The sequence below is a fragment of the Moschus berezovskii genome, chromosome 8 (assembly GCF_049115385.1).
Source record: "Moschus berezovskii isolate FMDL1 chromosome 8, NW_MosBer_1.0, whole genome shotgun sequence".
NCBI lineage: Eukaryota > Metazoa > Chordata > Mammalia > Artiodactyla > Moschidae > Moschus > Moschus berezovskii.
Window position 1 is genome coordinate 27,342,866 of NC_142467.1, and position 21,120 is coordinate 27,363,985.

Genomic DNA, 21,120 nt, shown 5'->3' on the forward strand with positions numbered 1-21,120 from the left:
ACAGCAAAGAGTAACCTTCACTTACCTTATCTTCAGCTTTGGATTCTTCCTTTATAGTTGAAACTAGATGACAGTCAGTACCTTTGTCAGCAGCATCTTAAAGGATTGGGGGAAAAAAATGAGATAAAACTTTCACGCTTTGAAGACCTGTTTAAAGATAACATTATAATTAATAGAGCCATAGGTCTTATTCTGGAGAAGGCAATGGCAAGCCACTCCAGTACTCTTGCCTAGAAAATCCCATGGATGGTGGAGCCTGGTAGGCTGCAGTCCATGGGGTCGCTCCAAGTCAGACATGACTGAGCGGCTTCACTTTCACTTTTCATTTTTACACATTGGAGGAGGAAATGGCAACCCACTCCAGTGTTCTTGCCTGGAGAATCCCAGGGACAGGGGAGCCGGGTGGGCTGCCATCTATGGGGTCACACAGAGTCAGACACGACTGAAGTGACTTAGCAGCAGCAGCAGCAGCAGATCTTATACAAAATTATAATCCTGCAATTATAACAGTATACTACAATTCTAGTTACCAGCTTCTTGTGTGTATTTCTAGGCAAAGTTTTTTGTTTATTTTGTTAATTAAATTCTCTCAACCATTTTATGTATTTTTATACCATTTCTGTCTAGTGTATGAGCAGGTGATACATACACACAGTTCAAAAGTTTTTAAAATATGAAAGAATAGTATACACAGTGAAAATCTCTCAGGAGTTCTCTACCCACACAGCTACCTTATCTTCCCACAAGCTATTAGTTTCTTGAGTTTCCAATGATTCCTTCAGGTATAGTTTAGTTTCAGCAAATATATATATTTCTTTTGAATTCACGCAAACAGTAAGAAGTACACATAATCTTACAAGTCTTCAGATCAGTGTTTGAACTCCAGATGAAAGTAAAGATAGGCTAGGGATAAATCCAAGAGCATTTCAAACTCAGGTCAACTCATTGAGTGCAGAGACCAGAAATGATCTTCCTTAGAGCCTCTTTCTTATCCTCATCAGGTTGTCCTTCCTGAAATGCTGAGTCATAGAGACTCAGAGTTCTTACAGTCATGAAGAGTTGGGGAAGAAACTAAAGCTCTGTCTCTGATAAACTAAAAGCAATTAGCCCTCTGAAAGGGCAGTAAAGACTGGATGGGCAGGGAGGGTGGCGACAGTGGGGGTGAACCTTGTAAAAGTTTCTGATGCAAAGCTTACTAGACAGATCAGAATCAAGACCAAAGGATGGGAGCTTCTGACTCCCAGGACCCAACTTCAGAAACAATTAGGTTTATTCTGGTCTGAAGGAAACAGAATACAATCATCCCTCAGTATCCACCGGGGATTGGTTCCAGGACTCACCTGATACCAGAATCTTCAGATTCTCTAGTCCCTTATATAAAATGTTGCAGTACTTGCACCTAACCTATAGGCATCATCCCCTTATACTTTCCATCACCTCTAGATAACTTATAATACCTAAAACAATGTAAATATTATGCAACTAGCTCTAAATACAATGTAAATGCTATGTAAATACTTGCTGGGCACACAACAAATTCAAATTTTGCTTTTTGGAACTTCCTGGCATTTTTTTAAAACAATTTTTATCCCCAACTGGCTGAATCCCAAAAGAGGCACACCCAGATATGGAGGACTGACTGTAATTATGAAGAGTTAAAGGTTAATGAGTAAGATATTTTTTTCCTAAATTATATATCCTACTCAAATGTAATGTGTAAGATACCATGAGAGATAAATGTCTAAATCATGTATTCTTTTTAAATATTGTGTCTTTAATACATATATCTAGCTGTTTTCATAAAAGTGTTTTCATCTTAGAGCTATATTATGGCATGAAGCATGTGCAAGGGTCCATGTCTACTGCCACAGCTGAGTGCAGGCTCTGGGCAGCACTAGTCTAATTCAGTCACAGACACTTATCACAGGCCAGGTACTATTCTGATACTGGAGGAACAATATAACAAGATGTGCCCTAGAGAGATTGTCATTAAACAGACAGAATGACTGTTTTCAGTAGACTGTGGTAAGCACAGGCATAAGGATACAAATCCAGCCTGGTTGCTCATCCTTGGGCAGGCTGGCTAGCCTAAGGGAAGTAACAGTTTCCAAAGTGTTAGTCTTATACATCTCAACCTATCACAGTGATAACAAATACCACAAAAATAAGGAACCATTTTTAAACCCTTATGCAGCATTTTCAAATGACTCATTGTAGAGCTGGCACTTGAGTGTCTGCTGACTAGCTTGAGATGTAAGGGAGGAATTAGTTTTCTGCTTGGAATGATGAAAAGTTTTGGAAATAGATGGTGGTGGTGGTTGCACAATAGTGTGAAAGTAATTAATAATGCTGAACTGTACACTTAAAGATGGTTAAAATGGCAAATTTTATGTTATATGTAAAAAATAAAAAATCAAATGATAGTGGTAGAATTTTTCCTTGGGAGTGTTTTTTTGTTCTTGTTTAGCCATCTGAAATATATTCCTCCGTTTTGTCTGTTTGGATTCTTTATACATTTTATTGGTCTAGAAAATCCAAAAGTTTGGAGGCTCCTTCATTATACACCAGTGAGAAAGTAACCGATACCAAAACTGGTTGTTTTGTAAAATCCAAAAGTTATTATTAAAAGACCAACTCTGACTCATAACACCTTTTCTTTTCTATTATCTATATTTCCTTAGCAATGAACTGACCCCCGCCATGATTACACTTTTAATAGAACTAAGAACAATAGGTAATATTCCCATACCATATTTCTAAACTGTTTTTCTGCAACTATTTGTTTTTGTCCTATTGTTTAAAAGATTTCCTCTAAATTACAGAGTGACACAGAGATCAGTTGTTCAGTCATGCCATTGCTTTCATAATTTGGTGAAATTGAATGATGTCCTCTAGACTTCACAGCAGAATTCATAAAATAATAATGAAGCCCTGCTGTTTCCCCTGGAGACAACTATGGTCTTGAAGGTCATCAGATCTTTTCAAGTCAATGTCATTGACACTCACTAATAAAAATATGAAATTCCTGTAACTTACAGATAGACTTCTTAAAAAATTCAGTGCCCCTAAAATGAGCACGTATATGCTGCTTAGGTTTTTCTAGTTAAAGAAAAATTTTAAGGGATAAGCAATACTCATTCTGATGATCAAGGTTTATTTTTATCTTTTGCATTTGATTTGCTTTTCAAGTGCCCTGTTGATTGAATAGTTTTGATTTAAACATTAATTTCAAACTAGTTCACGTTTTTGAATCCAAGGATCAGATTCAAAACTTACTCTAGGCACAGCTATGCAAAGTTTGTCTTCCCTTTGTTCCTGCCCTCCTCATCTCCAGCTTAGTGTGTTTCCTGGCTGATCCCTGTCATGACAACCTGCCAAAGGCAGCTGGATACAAATCTAAAGCTCAATGTTCTCATGACATAAACCTGTCACTCAAACAGCTAAGCCCTACCAGAGCCTGCAACAGAACCCAGGGCTCCTGACTCAATGGCCAGAGCTCTTTCCTACATCTTACCTGCTCTGCAATAGGCCACTCCCACCAGCAGTGTTCAATGCTTTATAATCTGCAGTGTTGAGCTTCTAAAAGCAAGCAAACTAATAAAATGCACTGTTCTAAAGGTCATGTTGGGGATTTAGGTTAATGAACATTAATGGCCTTCAGTCACTCATGTTATACATTACATATTTTTCATAGAGTTTTTTGAATTTCAGCCAGGGCTTCTGGCATCTATTACCTCCACACCCAGCTGTCCAAAAAATAAGAATGGTAGAAATTTATACATTCTAGCAGTCTTGTTAGAAAAATTATTTTGTGGGAAGCCAATGGAGTTTTGGTATCTGCTTAGTTCTCACCATTATACCACATAAGTCATCAACTACTCACAATGCTAGAGTATAAGTAAATAGTACCTAAAAAACAAATCAGAAGTTTATACTTCTAAAACACTACAAGATGATTTATAGTAAACCTCAGAAAAAAATTAGAAGTTTCAGTCCCTTAGACAAGACTTTTGATCTGTGCTTTAACTCTTTAATTTGTAAAACACTCAGGCCTTGTATTCATTCTGGAATACCTTATGATTATGCTAAACCACACAATAATTTCCAAGTTTCCTATATAACACAGGTGGCATTGTATGTATTTTTTTACTCCACATGGTTCAAAACTTTATAATGGAACCATGGAAGGTTAGTATATGTCAAAATTATATGCAATATCAGGCAGTATCATACTGGAAAAATATAGTGAAAAAACTATACAGAGTAATAGCTTGGTCAGCCATTATTTTAAGTGCTTTCAGTGTCTCTTATGTCAACTATGCATAGTAGATATTACTATCTCTAATTCACATATAAAGAAATTGAGGCTTGGGGGTTATACACCTTGCTCAAAGCTAAAGAGCTAGAAACCTGAAGAGGTGAGGTTAGAACAAGGTCTCTGATACATCAAAGCCCTTGTTCCTAACTACTGTAACATCCCCTTAACCCAATCCATTTGGGCCTTAGCTTTGACTTTAAAGTAAAAAGCATGATAGAATCAACAATCCAATCCAAAAAATGGGCAGAAGACCTAAATAGATATTTCTCCAAAGAAGACATAAAGATGGACAAGAGGCATAAGAAAAGATCTTCAACACTGATAATTATTAGAGAAGGGAAAATCAAAATTACAATGAGATATCACCTCACACCAGTCAAAATGGCTATCATCAAAAAATCCACAAACAATAAAAGCTGGAGAGGGTGTGGAGAGAATGCTGGCAGGAATGTAGATTTGTACAGCCACTATGGAGAACAGTATAGAGAGTCCTTAAAAAACTAAAAATAGAGCTACTGTATGATCCAGCAACCCCCTTCCTGGGCATATATCAGAGAAAAACATGGTCCAAAAGGCACTTAATGGTCACTGAAGCACTGTTTACAATAGCTAAGCCATGGAAACAACCTAAATATCCAATAATAGAGAATGGATAAAGAAGATGTGGTATATATATACACAATGGGATATTACTCAGCCATTAAAAAGAATGAAATTATGCCATTTGAAGCAAAATGGATGGACCTATAGATTGTCATAAGACAGTAAGACAAAGAGAACTATCCTTATGATATCACTTATATGCAGAATCTAAAAAGAAATGATACAAATGAACTTAATTACAAAACAGAGACAAACTCACAGACTTAGAGAATGAACTTATGGTGGAAGGGTAGGGAAGAGGGATAGTTAGGGAATTTAGGATTGACATGTACACTTTAAATGGATTGACATGTACATTTTAAATGGATAACCAGTAAGGATCTACTTTATAGCACAGGGAACTCTGCTCGATATTAAGTAACCATCTAAATGGGAAAAGAATTTGAAAAAGAACAGATACATGTATATGTATAACTGAATTATTTTGCTGTATACCTGAAACTGTCATAACATTGTTAATCAATTATGCTCCAATATAAGATAAAAGATTAAAAAAAAAAAAAAGCTTGAGAGAATCAGGAAACTTCAACTTTTTGAAGGTCTTATGTGGACTTCCCTTGTGGCTCAGCTGGTAAAGAATCTGCCCGCAATGTGGGAGACCTGGGTTCAACCCCTGGGTTGGGAAGATCTCCTGGAGAAGGGAAAGGTTGCCCACTCCGGTATTCTGGCCTGGAGAAGTCCATGGACTGTATAGTTCATGGGGTCACAAAGAGTTGGACACGACTGAGCAACTTTGACTTTCACTTCACTTTCATGTCATGTCTCAAGTCCCATCATGGAAAGACCCAGCTCCAGGTGTCCTCCCAAGGTACTGGGTAGATCCATGTAGGGCCTCAGGCATTGCTGAGCAACTTACTAAACAGCACTTTTTCCTCCTCTCAGAAAGAAGACACTAGAAATATTTAAGTAGAACATGGGTGTGGTCATTGAGGATATTTGCAGGGGGAATATCATACATACAGTAGAGCTGAATAGATTTACCTGTTATGTCTTATGAATCTATGGGCCTAAATAAGACAATGAAGAGAATCAAAGGAAATGCTTAATGAGCTGGATTTTTTAAGCTGGATAATTAAGCCACTATCCTTTCATTTTTAAAAAAACTATTCAAAGTAGGGCACTGATGGCTTTAAAAGTGGTTAAACTATTCTGTTTCTGAAGATTAGAGCTGATGTAAATTAATTATACTTATTTTTTAATATTTTGATTGCTTTATAATAAAAATGGAACGTGTGTCTATTCTTGGATACTTTATTTTAAAATCTGAAAGTTACACATACTATTAAATAACTAAGTTTTGAGGTCTGTCTGGAGATGACCAACTACTCTGCCTGATGACCTGTATACCATTAATGATTCATGACCAAGGTTGATTCAGAACCTCCAGCCTAAAGGAGGAAAGACTGCCTGAAAGGCAGCTTTGGCAGTCTTTGAAGCTGTATGTAGATGAGAGGGTACGTGCATCCAGGAGTTCTTGTAGCGCTTTCTCATTTTCAAAGCTTGCACATTCTCAAGAGAGCTCATCAAGGTCAAAAGCACAATGAGCGAACCAGGGGGAACCCCAGAGAAAGCCAAGATCTGAAAATAACAGCTGGCTATCCAGAGCCTGGCAGCCCTGCTGACTTGGCAGGCTAGGAATATCGCGGTGCTCTTGGGAAGGCAATAAAGTCCTTGGAGGAAGGAAGCTAAAGGGCAAGTCAAGGCAGAAGTGAAGTGAGAAGATTCTGTAAACCAAGACACAGAAAAAGCAGAGGCACAGTAGAAGGAGATTTAAAGGAATAAAGAAACAAATAACTATCTGGTTAATTAGAAAAGAAATATAACTTTGGATGCACTTTTACCATTCAAAGTTTGAAGAATATATTTTAAAAATCTGAAGTTTTTTAAAAAACATTCACTAAAAATGCCTTTCTGAGGTCTAGCCTGTGTGAAAATAAAATACACACATGTTGCTTGAAATGCTCCAGAATGGCATATCACAGGTGTCTATCTGAAGGCAGAAATGGGAGAACGTTCTAAGTTCTTTGGCCAGAACAGTTCAATGAACGTTAATCTGTTGCCATAAACTTTTCTGTAAATACAATACAGACTTATTGTATTAGAAAGTTCAGCTGAGGAAAGATCAATTTATCCAATTTGAATTTGGGGGTTTATATCGATGAAATGATTACGGTTCCCCATCAGTTCTCTTGGTCTTATTTCTACATTTTTATATTTAAATATAGAACAAAAATGGAATTTATGATGACATCCTCAAACTTCAGATGACTATAGAAACTTATAGCCAGTATTTCTCACTGTCATATACAACTTTCCCTTTCTTCAGTGGCTTAAAAGACATGACTACCTTGTAGAACCCCACTAGGTACTAGAGGTACCTTTCTCTGTAATTCAAAGGAGGTCACTGCTCAACAAGGCAGAGAAGCTTATCTTCAATGCTACTCTTCACCAGATACCCTGTATAGGTAGTATATTTCATATTATAAAAGTCTAAAAGCATATTAATTTTTTCTCTTTTTTTCATTTATAGCAGAAAATGGCCCCCGTCTACTGGTGGAAGCAGAACAAGCCAAGGTGTTCTCACATCGAGGTGGCAATGTTACACTGCCATGTAAATTTTACCGAGACCCTACAGCATTTGGCTCAGGAACCCACAAAATCCGGATTAAGTGGACCAAGCTAACTTCAGATTACCTCAAGGAAGTGGATGTCTTTGTTTCCATGGGATACCACAAGAAAACCTATGGAGGCTACCATGGTAGAGTGTTTCTGAAAGGAGGCAGTGATAATGATGCTTCTCTGGTGATCACAGACCTTACTCTAGAGGATTATGGGAGATATAAGTGTGAGGTGATTGAAGGATTAGAAGATGATACTGCTGTGGTAGCATTAGATTTACAAGGTAAGTATCGTGTTAAACTTAGGAATGATAATTAATCATTGCTTTTTTTACATGACAAGTAATGTCTAGTGGTTACCCCAGTGCTGATGTGAGAAACCAAAAGTCCACAGAAAGCATGTTTTTCTGTAATTTTCAGTCTGTCTACAATTCAAGCTTTCATATTTGAAATTTATACACAATGGTTATATGCAAAATGGAAGCTATTTGCAAGTAGAAATGTGCAGTGTAACTGAATTAACAATATTCAGGAACTGCCTTATGCCATTCAAAATTTAAATCTCATTACATAGTTATTAAGAAATGCAGAGTGAAGGCTTTTTATTATGCTTCTAAAATTGTCTGTTTCAAAATAATGGCAAGTTTGTGAAGGACATCTGCTGACTAAAATAAATTTAGTTATATTCTGTAAAATAACTGTGAAAATTTAACAAAAAGTAACCTCTAGATTTATTTAAATATTCTTGTAAAGAAGTAAATTTTTTAATGGTCCAGAGTCTCCTAGACACTGAATAGCAAAAGGTGAAGGCATTTTGGAGGGAGTTTTATTTCTTAAATATGCAATACTTTCAGTAGGTTCAGCTTCCCTGGTGGCTCAGAGAGTAAAGAATCTGCCTGCAGTGCGGGAGACCTGGTTTCGATCTCTGGGTAGGGAGATCCCCTGTAGAAGGGAATGGCAACCCATTCTGGTATTCTTGCCTGGAGAATCCCATGGACAGTGGAGTCTGGCAGGCTACAGTCCATGGGTTCACAAAGAGTCAGGCACGACTAAGCAACTAACACTATCAACACTCCTAGTAGGTTCAAAGACCAAAATGTATACAAAGCTAAACAATAAAATGTGCCATCTTGTCTTGCCTCTACCAAAGCCCTCTACGCTTCTTAGTTGATGATATATCTCTAGACAATCTTCATTCATGAATTTGAGCATTTATTTACCTGAGAGAACAAATTTTGACTGCATTAATGGAATAGTCCTTCCTTATGTAAACCATAGGTGTGTGTTTGCCATAAGTTACTTTTACATTCTAGGATGGATTTGTGGCTTTTGGGAAAATATTTGTTTTGTCCACTAGCATACCACTGAAGATGTGACCTTCTGAATCTGATACAGTACCATTACATGCGTACAGATTTATCAGCTTTGTGTGTCTGATACATTGCTTGATGTTACAATGTACATTTTTGTGACCTTTTCTTACTTGTAGTTCTTGGCTCCTGATTGCATGCCACCTTATATTTAGAGTGTTTATTGATTCACTTTAATATCCATGAACACTGGCATTATTAAAGATGAAAAAAGTAGTTGGCTTAGAGAAGACAGTAATCATCAAATATTGAGGGTCACTTTCTTTTATCAAAGGGGCATCAGGCAATGGAAACTAGGACTAAGATGCTTATGTTAGTTCCAGCTTTGTCAGTATATGTTTTGCAACCAGATCAAGTTACTTATCCATATTGTACATTGGCTTCCAATCTATGAACAATAGCTTGAACTATATTAACAGTTGTTTTTCTTCTTAAAGTCCATGTTTATATACCACAGTATTTCCTAAACTTAAATAACTTATATGCCATATTTGTTATCTCCTTCAGTTCAGTTCAGTTCAGTTCAGTCGCTCAGTCGTGTCCGACTCTCCGCGACCCCATGAATCACAGCACGCCAGGCCTCCCTGTCCATCACCAACTCCCGGAGTACACTCAAACTCATGTCCATCGAGTTGGTGATGCCATCCAGCCATTTCATTCTCTGTCGTCCCCTTTTCCTCCTGCCCCAATTTTAAATAAATAGAAAACAATATAACTTGCCAGAAATAGAAGGAAACCAGAAAAATAAGTACAATGACTATAAGGTCTTTCTAAATTATAACTGCTTGACGATGGCTTTGAGTATGAAGCCTGCTGTCCCTTTGTAAAGGAGATTTAGCACATTTTAGAGGATAATACACTCGACAGTCAAACTAAGACTTCCTGTAAGACACACTTAGTTATGTTGAAGGGGAATTGTAAGAAGAGTAATCCTTCCTATACAAGCCCTGCACCTTCCCAAATCTCCATGTTTTCCATGCTTTCAGGATACTTCTTTACCATATAACTTATATGCATATGAGCTAAGTAAATATGTCCAAGAAACCAATTTAATTGATAAATATTTTTTAAAGTGTTGTTTTTGTACAATGAGAAACAAAAAATTCTAAAACATGGTTCCTTTCATTCAACAATCTTACAGTCCATTAAAGATTCTAAGATACTTTCAAAAGTACTTTAAAATAAGGTGGAACTTGTTAAAGTAAGTAGGTACAAATTGCTCTAATTATATGCATATTTATTTTGCTCACTTTCAGTAATACCCCTGGACAGCTGAAACTTAGGGAAGACTCCTTTCCAAAGGTAACATTGTTAGGAGTAAGAGCTAGGACTAGAATTTGATTCCAAGAGCACTCTATGAAGTCATTGCTTTTATCTACTATGATCTGGGGGTTTGCAGTAAGGAGAAAGTGTCTGTTGGGGTAAAAGAGTAGAGGTTTCAGAAAGGCACTGGTGTTTGACAGCCTCGGTTCTTCTGAAGCTTTCTAAAGATTCTTAAAGGCCCCAAAGTTATTTGGGAGATGATCAAGGGACTATCTTTTAGTCATACTGTGTCAATTGGTGTGTCTATTACAGCTGCTAAATCCCCTTCATTGTAGAGTGTTTTCCATCTTCTTGTGTACTATAGGAAGAGTAGAAATAGTCAATAACCAGAGGATCTGCCTTAAAGTGACTGACATTTCCACATTTAACATTATCTACATGAATCCATTTCTGAACAACTGGAGACAATACAATACTTTAAAAATAAGATCAAAGACAAATGCTACCCTGAGCCCTATTCCCTCCACCCCCAGCTATGTTGTTCTCAGACCACAGATTTCTACTGTAACTGTAATCACATTTTTTTTTTTAACATTTGCAAACTTGTCCAACTTTACTTTTCACCTGCTAAATGGAATATAATGGTCATCTGAGTTAAAGTAACCCATTCCAGTCCATTTTAGTTCACTGATTCCTAAAGTGTCAACGTTCACTCTTGCCATCTCCTGTTTGACCACTTCCTATTTACCTTGATTCACGGACCTAAGATTCCAGGTTCCTGTGCAATATTGTTCTTTACAGCATCAGACTTTACTTCTGTTATCAGTCACATCCACGACTGGGCATTGTTTTCACTTTGGCTCTGTCTCTTCATTCTTTCTGGAGTTGTTTCTCTGTTCTTCTCCAGAAGCATGTTGGGCACAATATTGACCTGGGGAGTTCATCTTTCAGTGTCATATCTTCTTGCCTTTTCATATTGTTCATGGGATTCTCAAGGCAAGCATACTGAAGTGGTTTGCCATTCCCTTCTCCAGTAAATACTTTATAAGTGAGTGAATGTTTGATACAATGGGTTTATACTTTCAATACAAAAAAGCCTGCATGCAAAGGAAGGACCATGCAATGGAAAGCACTCTAAAGGAAGAGACACTTGATATGGACCATGAGAGGTGAACTTGGTACCTTCATAGCATAGAGAGCATGACAAAATGGGAAAGAGAACATCACAGGTTGAAGGAGAAACTCTTCAAAGGCCAAAATGTAACAGATGCCACAGGTAGTTAGCATCCAGTTTGACTAATTTAAGGCTCAGCATGGCAATAGGGTGGGATAAAATTTTTTAACTTTTCATTATCACCAATTTCAAATGTTTGAAAAAGGAGAAAGATTATGATGAAGAGTATAACGTATCTCTATATATAATCATCCAGCTTCAAAAAGTGTCGTCAGATAGCCAATTTTACTTTAGCCTGCTTTATCTACTCCCACTGAATAATTTTCAAGAAAAATCCAGGATATTATTTTATCTATATATTTCAACTTGAGATAAAAATTCATTTTAAAATAAAACTACAAAATTTTAACGATAGCCACAGTGTCATCATAGAATAAAATCTGAGGAACCGTGTTTGCTAAGGACAGACACTGAGAGACTTGACAATTTCCACCTAGTCTTGGGTGAATGCTCATAGTGCAGCAGTTATATACATAAGAATTGGAAGGCTATGGTAAACCACATGCAGCAGAAGAGATACCTTGTGGTTATCATTTATTATCTCTTATTCCAGGTTCTGACCTTTTTTCACTATCAATTACATCCTTACATAGGGTCATCACCCAATCAGGCAAGTTCTGCTTAAGCTCCTTGTCAATCTTCTAACATGCATAAATAAGACCAGGGAAGTGTATCATTTTAAATGTCATAATTAAGCTGCCTTTCCAACTGTAATTGTACAATGTCTTTAATCATATTGGCCCTTTAATACCAGATCAAATGCTATGTCATTCAAAGAATTTTCCCAATTAGAAAAAAAATCGTTCTACTTCAAGATGCCAAAATCGTATGGTTTGTATTTATAAGATTCTATTCTGTCTTGGAATCAGATTTGTGTGTGTGTGTGTGTGTGTGTGTGTGTATGTGTATGTGTCTATACACATAATCATAGACTTGTTGCAGAAAGACACCACACCCCAAACTCAAGGTATCCTAGAGTAATCAGTATAATGCCTGCTCTTAGTTGTATTTTAAAGTCTGTTTTTCAAATCACACTGACTTTTTTTTTTAAAGTAAACCCTTTGAAAAACTGACCTGCATATGAGTTGGAATTATCTGTGGAAGCATAATTTTTTTCATATAGGATCTTGGATAGGGTAAAGCCCTCTGATTACTACCAAATTACCCACACTACTAGAAACAACATTCAGCAAGAGATAAGCCTTCTATAACAAGGAGAGTGTCACCAGAAATTCATGAGTACTTTGGCCTACAGAATTCATTTGAGCAATCAATAAATATATAGATAATGATATGAAAAACATGATATTTGTACTTCTAATCTTCCACTGTATTATTGGTCTTCCACTGATGAAAATGGGGCCAATTAACAAAAATATGGTCTGAGAACTTTTAGAAATAGAAAGCTAATTTAATATATGTATGTATCACTGAAAGGCATTCTGAGAGATACTGTGGAAAGTAAAATTGTTCTGCATGGCCTCTACCTTTTTATTATTAAAAATATTTATGGAGTTACTGAAATTTTCTTTAGCTTTAATATGCACCATGGCATGAAAACCTTTCACCTACCCAACAAATTGATATTTGCCAACAACTAAGATGAACTGGACTGTGCAATTATAAGTCTTAAAGAATGTGCTTTTAAAACATATTTCAATTCACTAAACTACTCACATCACTTGATATTATCCTTTTCCATGTGATGGATATTTCTTATTAACCCCCTTTGCAGTAATGCATACCATCCTTTCAGGGAAAAGTAAAGAGCTTTTGATTATATTTTGACATGTAAGTATAAAATGATCATACTTGGAAAATAATCATATACCCTTCTTATTCACTCATGAAAGTTTAACTTTTCTTATTTTTGTAATGCTGGATGAAAGTAATCACCATTTGCTCCATAATTCAACTGTAGGAATTGCACATTTTTCCACAGAGCCAAGAAAGTTTCTGCAGTTATAGTCTTAGATGTTGAAATCTTAACTAGCTGGAAGTAAAATGAGTAAATAAATAAAATACTAACAAACATGTTCCAGAAACGCCCCCACTTGTACAAAACATCTGATTGTTGAAATGTGTACAATAAAGTGAAACTTTTAAAATGTTGGTGAGGACGTGGAAATTGACCTTGATTTACTAGAAATTTGTTCTTTCCAGTATTAAACATTGATTAAGATCTGCTAAGTAAATTTTTGAGTTACTGTAAATTGACTATTTACTCTCACCATTGAAAAAGAGTGAAATTTTAATATAGGGTTACACTTAGACTTTGAGAAATGATTGCATAAAATTATGTTAAATGTAAAAGGAACTCAAAAATATATTACACTTTTTGGAACTAAATCAAACATAATTCAATGGTTAATCAAGGACAAATTACTAAAGAAAAAATTTCCCCAATGCCTATGCCAATGAACTGATTTGGGAGTTCACCAAATCAGTCTGGTGAATTAAAACTTGAGAGGTTGCCTGGGTCTTTAAAACTATTACAAATTAAAATAGCCTACTTTCTCCACTGTTACCATCTCGAGCTATTTGGGAAATGGAATTCAACCTAAATGGTTGAATTTAGGTTTGTATACGTTGAGATTTCCTCTCACTTAAAGATCTAGCTGCCAAGGAAAGTTCTACTGGAAAAATGAAATATTTTCCTTTCCATTGGCATTCCTGGGCTTACTGAGAAAAGAGGATGCAAAGCATGAGGGGACTGGGAACACTAAAGCGGCTCCTACTCAGCCCTGACTAGGCTCTCAGTTGGATGCCTGGGCACAGCCCTTCTAAGAAGGAGTCGCCTCCAGGCTTTCCCCACCCCCATCCCTCCATCTCTACAGGGGGCAAAGGCAACCAAGAGAGTCTTTTCCTCCTTACTTTTGGCTCCAATTCAGCTTACAGATCTCTCAGCCAAGAACCTGAGAAGGCAGGATGAGATCAGGAAGCCTTCCTGGATCTCTGCCTCTAGTGGATGGTGCCAGCTGGACTGCCCTGCAGGGACAAATGTGTCCTGCAGAGGCCTTCAGTGGACATGACTTGATTTAGGCTCTTGAAATTTCTTCCTGTAGAATATTCCGGGACAATTGATAAAAGAAAACATTTCCTATGCAACTGGTTACACTATTAGTAGATTGTGCATCCATCTTGCACAGGGTCTGCAGTCTCATAAAATAGCACATTTGGTATAATCTACCAAATTACTGTGTGAGTCAGACAGTTTTTTACTTTCCATATGCTAAAATATGAATTATTACTCATTATAATAAAAAATTCAAGGCAAAATTAATTTTCTTTTAGCAACCATGGAGGAGACATTTTGACTCAGTGGTCCTTCATATAGTCCAACAAATGATACAACTTTGCTTTTTTATGATGCAACCCTTATTCCTTAAAGAAACTGTGCAGAAAGTTGTGAGACAGCTCAATCACCTCCCATAATACTGATTTGAACCAACCTAAAGTGGTGCTGGAGAAGACTCTTGAGAGTCCCTTGTACTGCAAGGAGATCCAACCAGTCCATTCTAGAGGAGATCAATCCTGGATGTTCATTGGAGGGACTGATGCTAAAGCTGAAGCTGCAATACTTTGGCCACCTCATGTGACGAGTTGACTCACTGGAAAAGACTCTGATGCTGGGAAAGGTTGGGGGCAGGAGGAGAAGGGGACGACAGAGAATGAGATGGCTGGATGGCATCACCGACTCTATGGACATGAGTTTGGGTGAACTCCGGGAGTTGGTGATGGACAGGGAGGCCTGGCGTGCTGTGATTCATGGGGTCGCAGAGAGTCGGACACGACTGAGCGACTGAACTGAACTGAACTGAACTGAAAGAAATGCTTTGGAAAACTGTTGCATATTCCTAGGCAAAGTCAAGTGCCAAATCTTCACCAATTGCTTAAATTTACTAAGGGTTTTTGTCCTCTAAAATATTTAATTCTTTGGCAATCCCTTTGGCAGATGTCTATTTTGTACCTACCTTGTATAGGACAAGCTTCTAAAGGCTTTTGTTTTTTATTTGCAATATCAATGTTTAGAAAAGCTTAGTTTCACTTTGCAATGCATATATACGGAAGCTGAAAAATAGTAATAGAAATATTTAAAAATGAAAGCTCTTATTTTAGTCGTATTGTTCAAGGAGAGAAAAAAATAAGATTAAGTTAAGCTACAGTAAAAGCTGAGACAAATGAATAAGAGAGCCAGGATGCTTTTTATGGAAGTGCCTCACTGTAAAAAAATTACCCTATTAATATGAAATAAGACTGCTTAATTAGGTTTTTGTTGGATATGCAAAAGGTAAGTTCACAGAGAGGGCAACTTGAAAACTATAATTTGCAGATGAATCATTTCAGAAAGGAGAATTATGAAGCTTGAGTTGAATGCTTAGCAAAACAGGTAAATCACTGAAGTTACCAGACCAAATAGCTCATTGTGAAATGCTCAGAGCTGAGATGCTATTTGAAGGGAAATGGGACCATTAGAAAACACTACAAACTGAACAAAAAGCTGCTACTTCATCTGATGGTGATTCTGTTTTCCCCAGTCAAGTGGGGTTTGCTTATGGTTCTTACTATTTGTGCCACTAACGAGTCCTTGCTTTCTCCTTTGGACAGGTGTAGTATTCCCTTATTTTCCACGACTGGGACGCTACAATCTCAATTTTCATGAGGCACAGCAGGCTTGTCTGGACCAGGATGCTGTGATTGCCTCCTTTGATCAGCTGTATGATGCCTGGCGGAGTGGGCTGGACTGGTGCAACGCTGGCTGGCTCAGTGATGGGTCTGTGCAATATCCCATCACAAAACCCAGAGAACCCTGTGGAGGCCAGAACACAGTGCCTGGCGTCAGGAACTATGGGTTTTGGGACAAAGATAAAAGCAGATATGATGTCTTCTGTTTTACATCCAATTTCAATGGTAAGATATTAACCATACTACCTTGTTTGCTATTCCAGAGACCAATACATACTATGATATGATATTAAAATTTTCATCTTATCTACTTAAAAAAAGAAAAATCTTTGAAGTATTGCTTCATATAAAAGAAGCTCTGTAATATCATAATTTTTAAAAATCCACACAGATGCCAAGCAAAAGTACATATTTCCATGATTCTTTGGTTTTATTGCATCCAACTGTTGTGAAATAGTTTGACTGTCATATTTTATGGAGTCCTTTTCTTACTGCCAAAGATGCTGCTGCCACTGTGTGCCCTCCATAGGATATAGATCTCTCCACTGAAATAAGGATGGCATCGGTGTCATACTCTTCTTTAAATTACAATGTCAGTTTATTCATAGATCATCAGCAAAGCTTAGGATAGAGAGCTTGGATAAAGAGAGAGCTCTGATTAAGAGAACTTTGCAAGAAGATTAAGAAGAAATAATATTGGAGCAAAAGCAGAAGTGAGAGATCCAGGTTGCATCAGTACTGATGACTGATTAGTTGAATTCAGCACAACTCCCAGTCCTATCTTGCTTCTTCCAGAACCAGTGATGTGACAGTGGGGCCTAGTGGAAAATGAAAATGTGGGCTCCTTGTTAAAAAAAAATTAAGAATTTTAAGATGACACAGTAGAACATTAAATCAAGCATGAGTCCCAGTGTAACTGTGCAGGTTGCAAACCCATGAGGCTGGCCCAGGTCCCATTATTTTGCATTTTAGGTGCCTATTGATATGCTATGGGGAAAACAGAAAGGGATCAGGGATCAACAAAAGGTCAGACAGTAAATATGTTTGGCCTTGTGGGCCATATGCTCTCTGTTGCAACTACTTCATGTAGCTTTGTATACTACAACACAAAAGCCACCATGAACAATCTTAAACAGATGGGTGTGGCTGTGTTCTAATAAAACCTCATTGGACTCACATGCTATAATTTGCCAGCCTCAGGTATAGGTGATAGAACTAATCCTCTATTAATCCTCCCATGACCACTATCCGTTCTCCAAATTCTACCCTTTCAGTCTAGAAAGAACTGCTGCTGCTGCTGCTGCTAAGTCACTTCAGTCGTGTCCGACTCTGTGTGACCCCATAGACGGAAGCCCACCAGGCTCCCCCGTCCCTGGGATTCTCCAGGCAAGAACACTGGAGTGGGTTGCCATTTCCTTCTCCAATGTGTGAAAGTGAAAAGTGAAAGTGAAGTCGCTCAGTCGTGTCTGACCCTTAGCGATCCCACGGACTGCAGCCTACCAGGCTCCTCCATCCATGGGATTTTCTAGGCAAGAGTACTGGAGTGGCTTGCCATTGCCTTCTCCGAGAAAGAACTGACAAGCACTAATTTAGACTTCAATAATCTATATTTGAAGAGAGGCAGGAGGGTATCAGGGCTTCCTTGATAGCTCAGTTGCTAAAAAATCCACCTGCAATGCAGGAGACCCCGGTTCGATTCCTGGGTCGGGGAAATCCACTGGAGAAGGGATAGGCCACCCACTCCAGTATTCTTGGGCCTCCCTTGTGGCTCAGCTGGTAAAGAATCTGCCTGCAATGTGGGAGACCTGGGTTTGGCCCCTGGGTTGGGAAAATTCCCTGGAGAAGAGAAAGGCTACCCACTCCAGTATTCTGTATAGTCCAGGGGCTCCCAAAGAGTTGGACACGACTGAGCCGACTTTCACTTTTCAGGAGGGTATCACATGACACATGACACTTTTCAGGAGGGTATCACATGACCTGGTAAGAGTCTGATCCTATACTACCTGAAACTAAAAGTCTGAGAAAATCTTGCACTGGTAGGTGCCTATGATTTTAGTTAGTTGGTGTCATATTTTATACTTTTTATGCATATTTAGTACAAATTGAAGGAATCTCAGTAATGAACACTACTGAGGTAAGTGGTTGAGGCTAACTTGCTCTTTTTTGTGAAATCAAGAAATGGTTAGGTGTCAGAGCTCCCACAGAGGGAAGTTGGAAAAAAACAACTCACTTCTTCCTCTCTGCTAGACTGGGTTCACATTCTAATTCCGTACTATTTATGGCAAGTGACTTCCTGTATGTTTTGCATTTTCATACTGTAGTCTTTGAATAAGAATAATGCCTTATTGATACCTGTAATGAAAAGGACTTGAGGGCTTTTGATTTTTTTTAAATGGACTTTTCTGTCAGGAATGTTGTTTGATCCTTTCACATTCAAATTTTGCCTCTCCAGAAACTTGTGCTGGGCTTCAGTCTTGCTACAGCTAGAATTTAAATAACTCTTGCTTTTAACATGGAATTCTGTCTTCTCTAATGCCACAGAAGGGCCCTTTTAGCCACTAATTGGCTAACAGAGACTGCATCTGTCACTTCCCTTTTCTTTTTCACCACTCTTAAAGGGCATGTCTGAACACACATTAAGGGGCAAGGAAAAAACTAATTTAATGGAGAGAGATCTAGGGTTACTGCCTTTAACTGACTAGCCCATGTTTCAGAACCTCTACAGACACTGCTCTATATCCCCCTGCACTGAGAAACACTTCCACTTGGGCTGAGCTCCAGACATGCCCACTGACCCTCTTTCCTTCTCTCTGCAGGCCGATTTTACTACCTGATCCACCCCACCAAGCTGACCTACGACGAAGCGGTGCAGGCTTGTCTCAATGATGGTGCTCAGATTGCTAAAGTGGGCCAGATATTCGCTGCCTGGAAACTTCTGGGATATGACCGTTGCGATGCAGGCTGGCTGGCGGACGGCAGTGTCCGCTACCCTATCTCTAGGCCAAGAAGGCGCTGTAGTCCTAGCGAGGCTGCAGTGCGCTTCGTGGGTTTCCCAGATAAAAAACATAAGCTGTATGGTGTCTACTGCTTCAGAGCATACAACTGAGCGTGCCCCTAAAGCACGTCAGTTTGAAAGTCATTAAGAACATGTGAAGTGAAAGGTGTTTTTTTTTTTCCAATATGAACTCATGCAAGTTACCAAAACTGTGATAACCCTTTTTTACTTACTGTAAAGAGTCATTTTCATAAAGACCAATTCATTAATTTGTTTTGTAAAGCTATTATCATTCAATATATATTATAAATTAATATAATTTTAAGGGAAGCATTACATATGGAGGTTTTAGAGCCAAACTGTTTAGGCTACATCATCCCAATGAAGTATCCTTTCATGATCGGGGCATGCAATAGCTTGAGGATTGCTAGGAGTAAACTAAGGCAAGTAAAGCTACTCAGAGCAGCAGCTGCCACAAGCACAAATTTTACACGTTTGTACAATTTTGAAATGCACTACAATAAACAGATTAGAGCAACAGATTTGAAATATAGGCTTCTTTACATAAACTGAGGTTCTGAGAGGTTGCACAACTCTTAGTTTCACAAGGGAACAATCTACACTTTTCTAAAATATTTCAAAGCTCCGATAGAATATTTTACTCTTTAAAATCCTGCCTTTTTGACCAAAAAAAAAAAAAATCAGATGGACTCCAATGTATAGCAAGCACAGTTAAAACCCCTTAAGACCCCCATTTATATGAAGTATGAAACTAAAATAAGCAGATCATATTTAACCAATGAGAGATTCCTACCTTCTTCTAATTAAAATTACACATGCCTGAGAAGAACTGTTTTCTTTTGAGTAGCTTTACTGAATTATATTTAAATTCTAAGGGCCGTTTGCTAAGCAGCATTTAGCATCTACTCAGGGCAGTTATATAGATAAACTGCTGGACAGAAAAATTGTAAAATTTAGCAGCTTGATTTTATGTTAGCCTATGAATTGTTATTGTCCTATAAAATTAACTTTAAAATATTTAATATTTCCTTCTTATTTACATGACATGACAAAAATTTAAATCATAGAAGGAATAAATAACTATACTTGCCTAACCAAGAAATAAGAACCCAACTTTCAGAATTCTTATTATTCCTATTTGTATATAGACTAGAAAGTCCAACTGGTGCCTGTGTTTGGGTAAAAAAGTCAACAAAGTAGTTTTAACCTTTCTCCATATAGAAAATGTGAACAGTGATGGATGTCACTTTCTTGCTGATCATCATCAGGCTTAAATGAAATGCTGAAGCTGTCAAAGAGTTTACACTAAAATCTTCAGGGCTTTATATGAAAGGGTAAGACCAGCTTCAAAAAACAACTTTCCCCATTAGCAGCTCCAATCTTAAATAAAGCTCGGTTTTCCTATATTTTTATGAGTGTTGAAACCCCACAGGGACCAATATTTGTATTCAAATTACATTTCATGGTTTCCCATTGTTTCACAATGAGTTCTAATAAATGGGATTTAGTATAATAATCCAAGTATGACATAGCTGATATGCTTTCATGAATGTTTTTATGTAGATTTTCTTCCCATGAACATGAGTAAATAAATCTGTTTCCTGAATTGATTGTGGTTGCCTTCAAAGCTCTGTAATAATTCTAATAAATTTACTCTATAAATGTAGAGTTATGTGTGTGGAAGGTATAGGACAATTGGAAGTCCATGAAACCATAACTATACTCATATATTATCTAGGCAGAATATTGTAAATAAAAGTAGATCATTTCTTCTGTCAAAAGCATATCTGGAAATTTTCAGATGCTTTACTATTAAAAGATGAGAATGTATGCATGCACATTTTTACAGTAGGTTGGATATGCAAATTGTACAGAAATATAAATCCAAAGAGATTGTGTAGTTTAACTGAAACACTGCTGATACAAATAGAATTCAAACTTCTTAATTAAAA

At 37.5% G+C, this 21,120-nt stretch overlaps 1 protein-coding gene across 1 annotated transcript in view; it reads left to right on the forward strand.

Moving 5' to 3' along the window:
- HAPLN1 (hyaluronan and proteoglycan link protein 1) overlaps positions 1-19,258 on the forward strand; it is a 33,400-nt gene extending 14,142 nt beyond the window's left edge. The window contains exons 2-4 of the mRNA XM_055430516.2: positions 7,512-7,883; positions 16,075-16,377; positions 18,969-19,258. Of these exons, the coding sequence (XP_055286491.1) occupies positions 7,512-7,883; positions 16,075-16,377; positions 18,969-19,258 (965 nt within the window). The remainder of the gene's footprint in view (positions 1-7,511; positions 7,884-16,074; positions 16,378-18,968) is intronic.
- Positions 19,259-21,120: the final 1,862 nt, after the last annotated feature.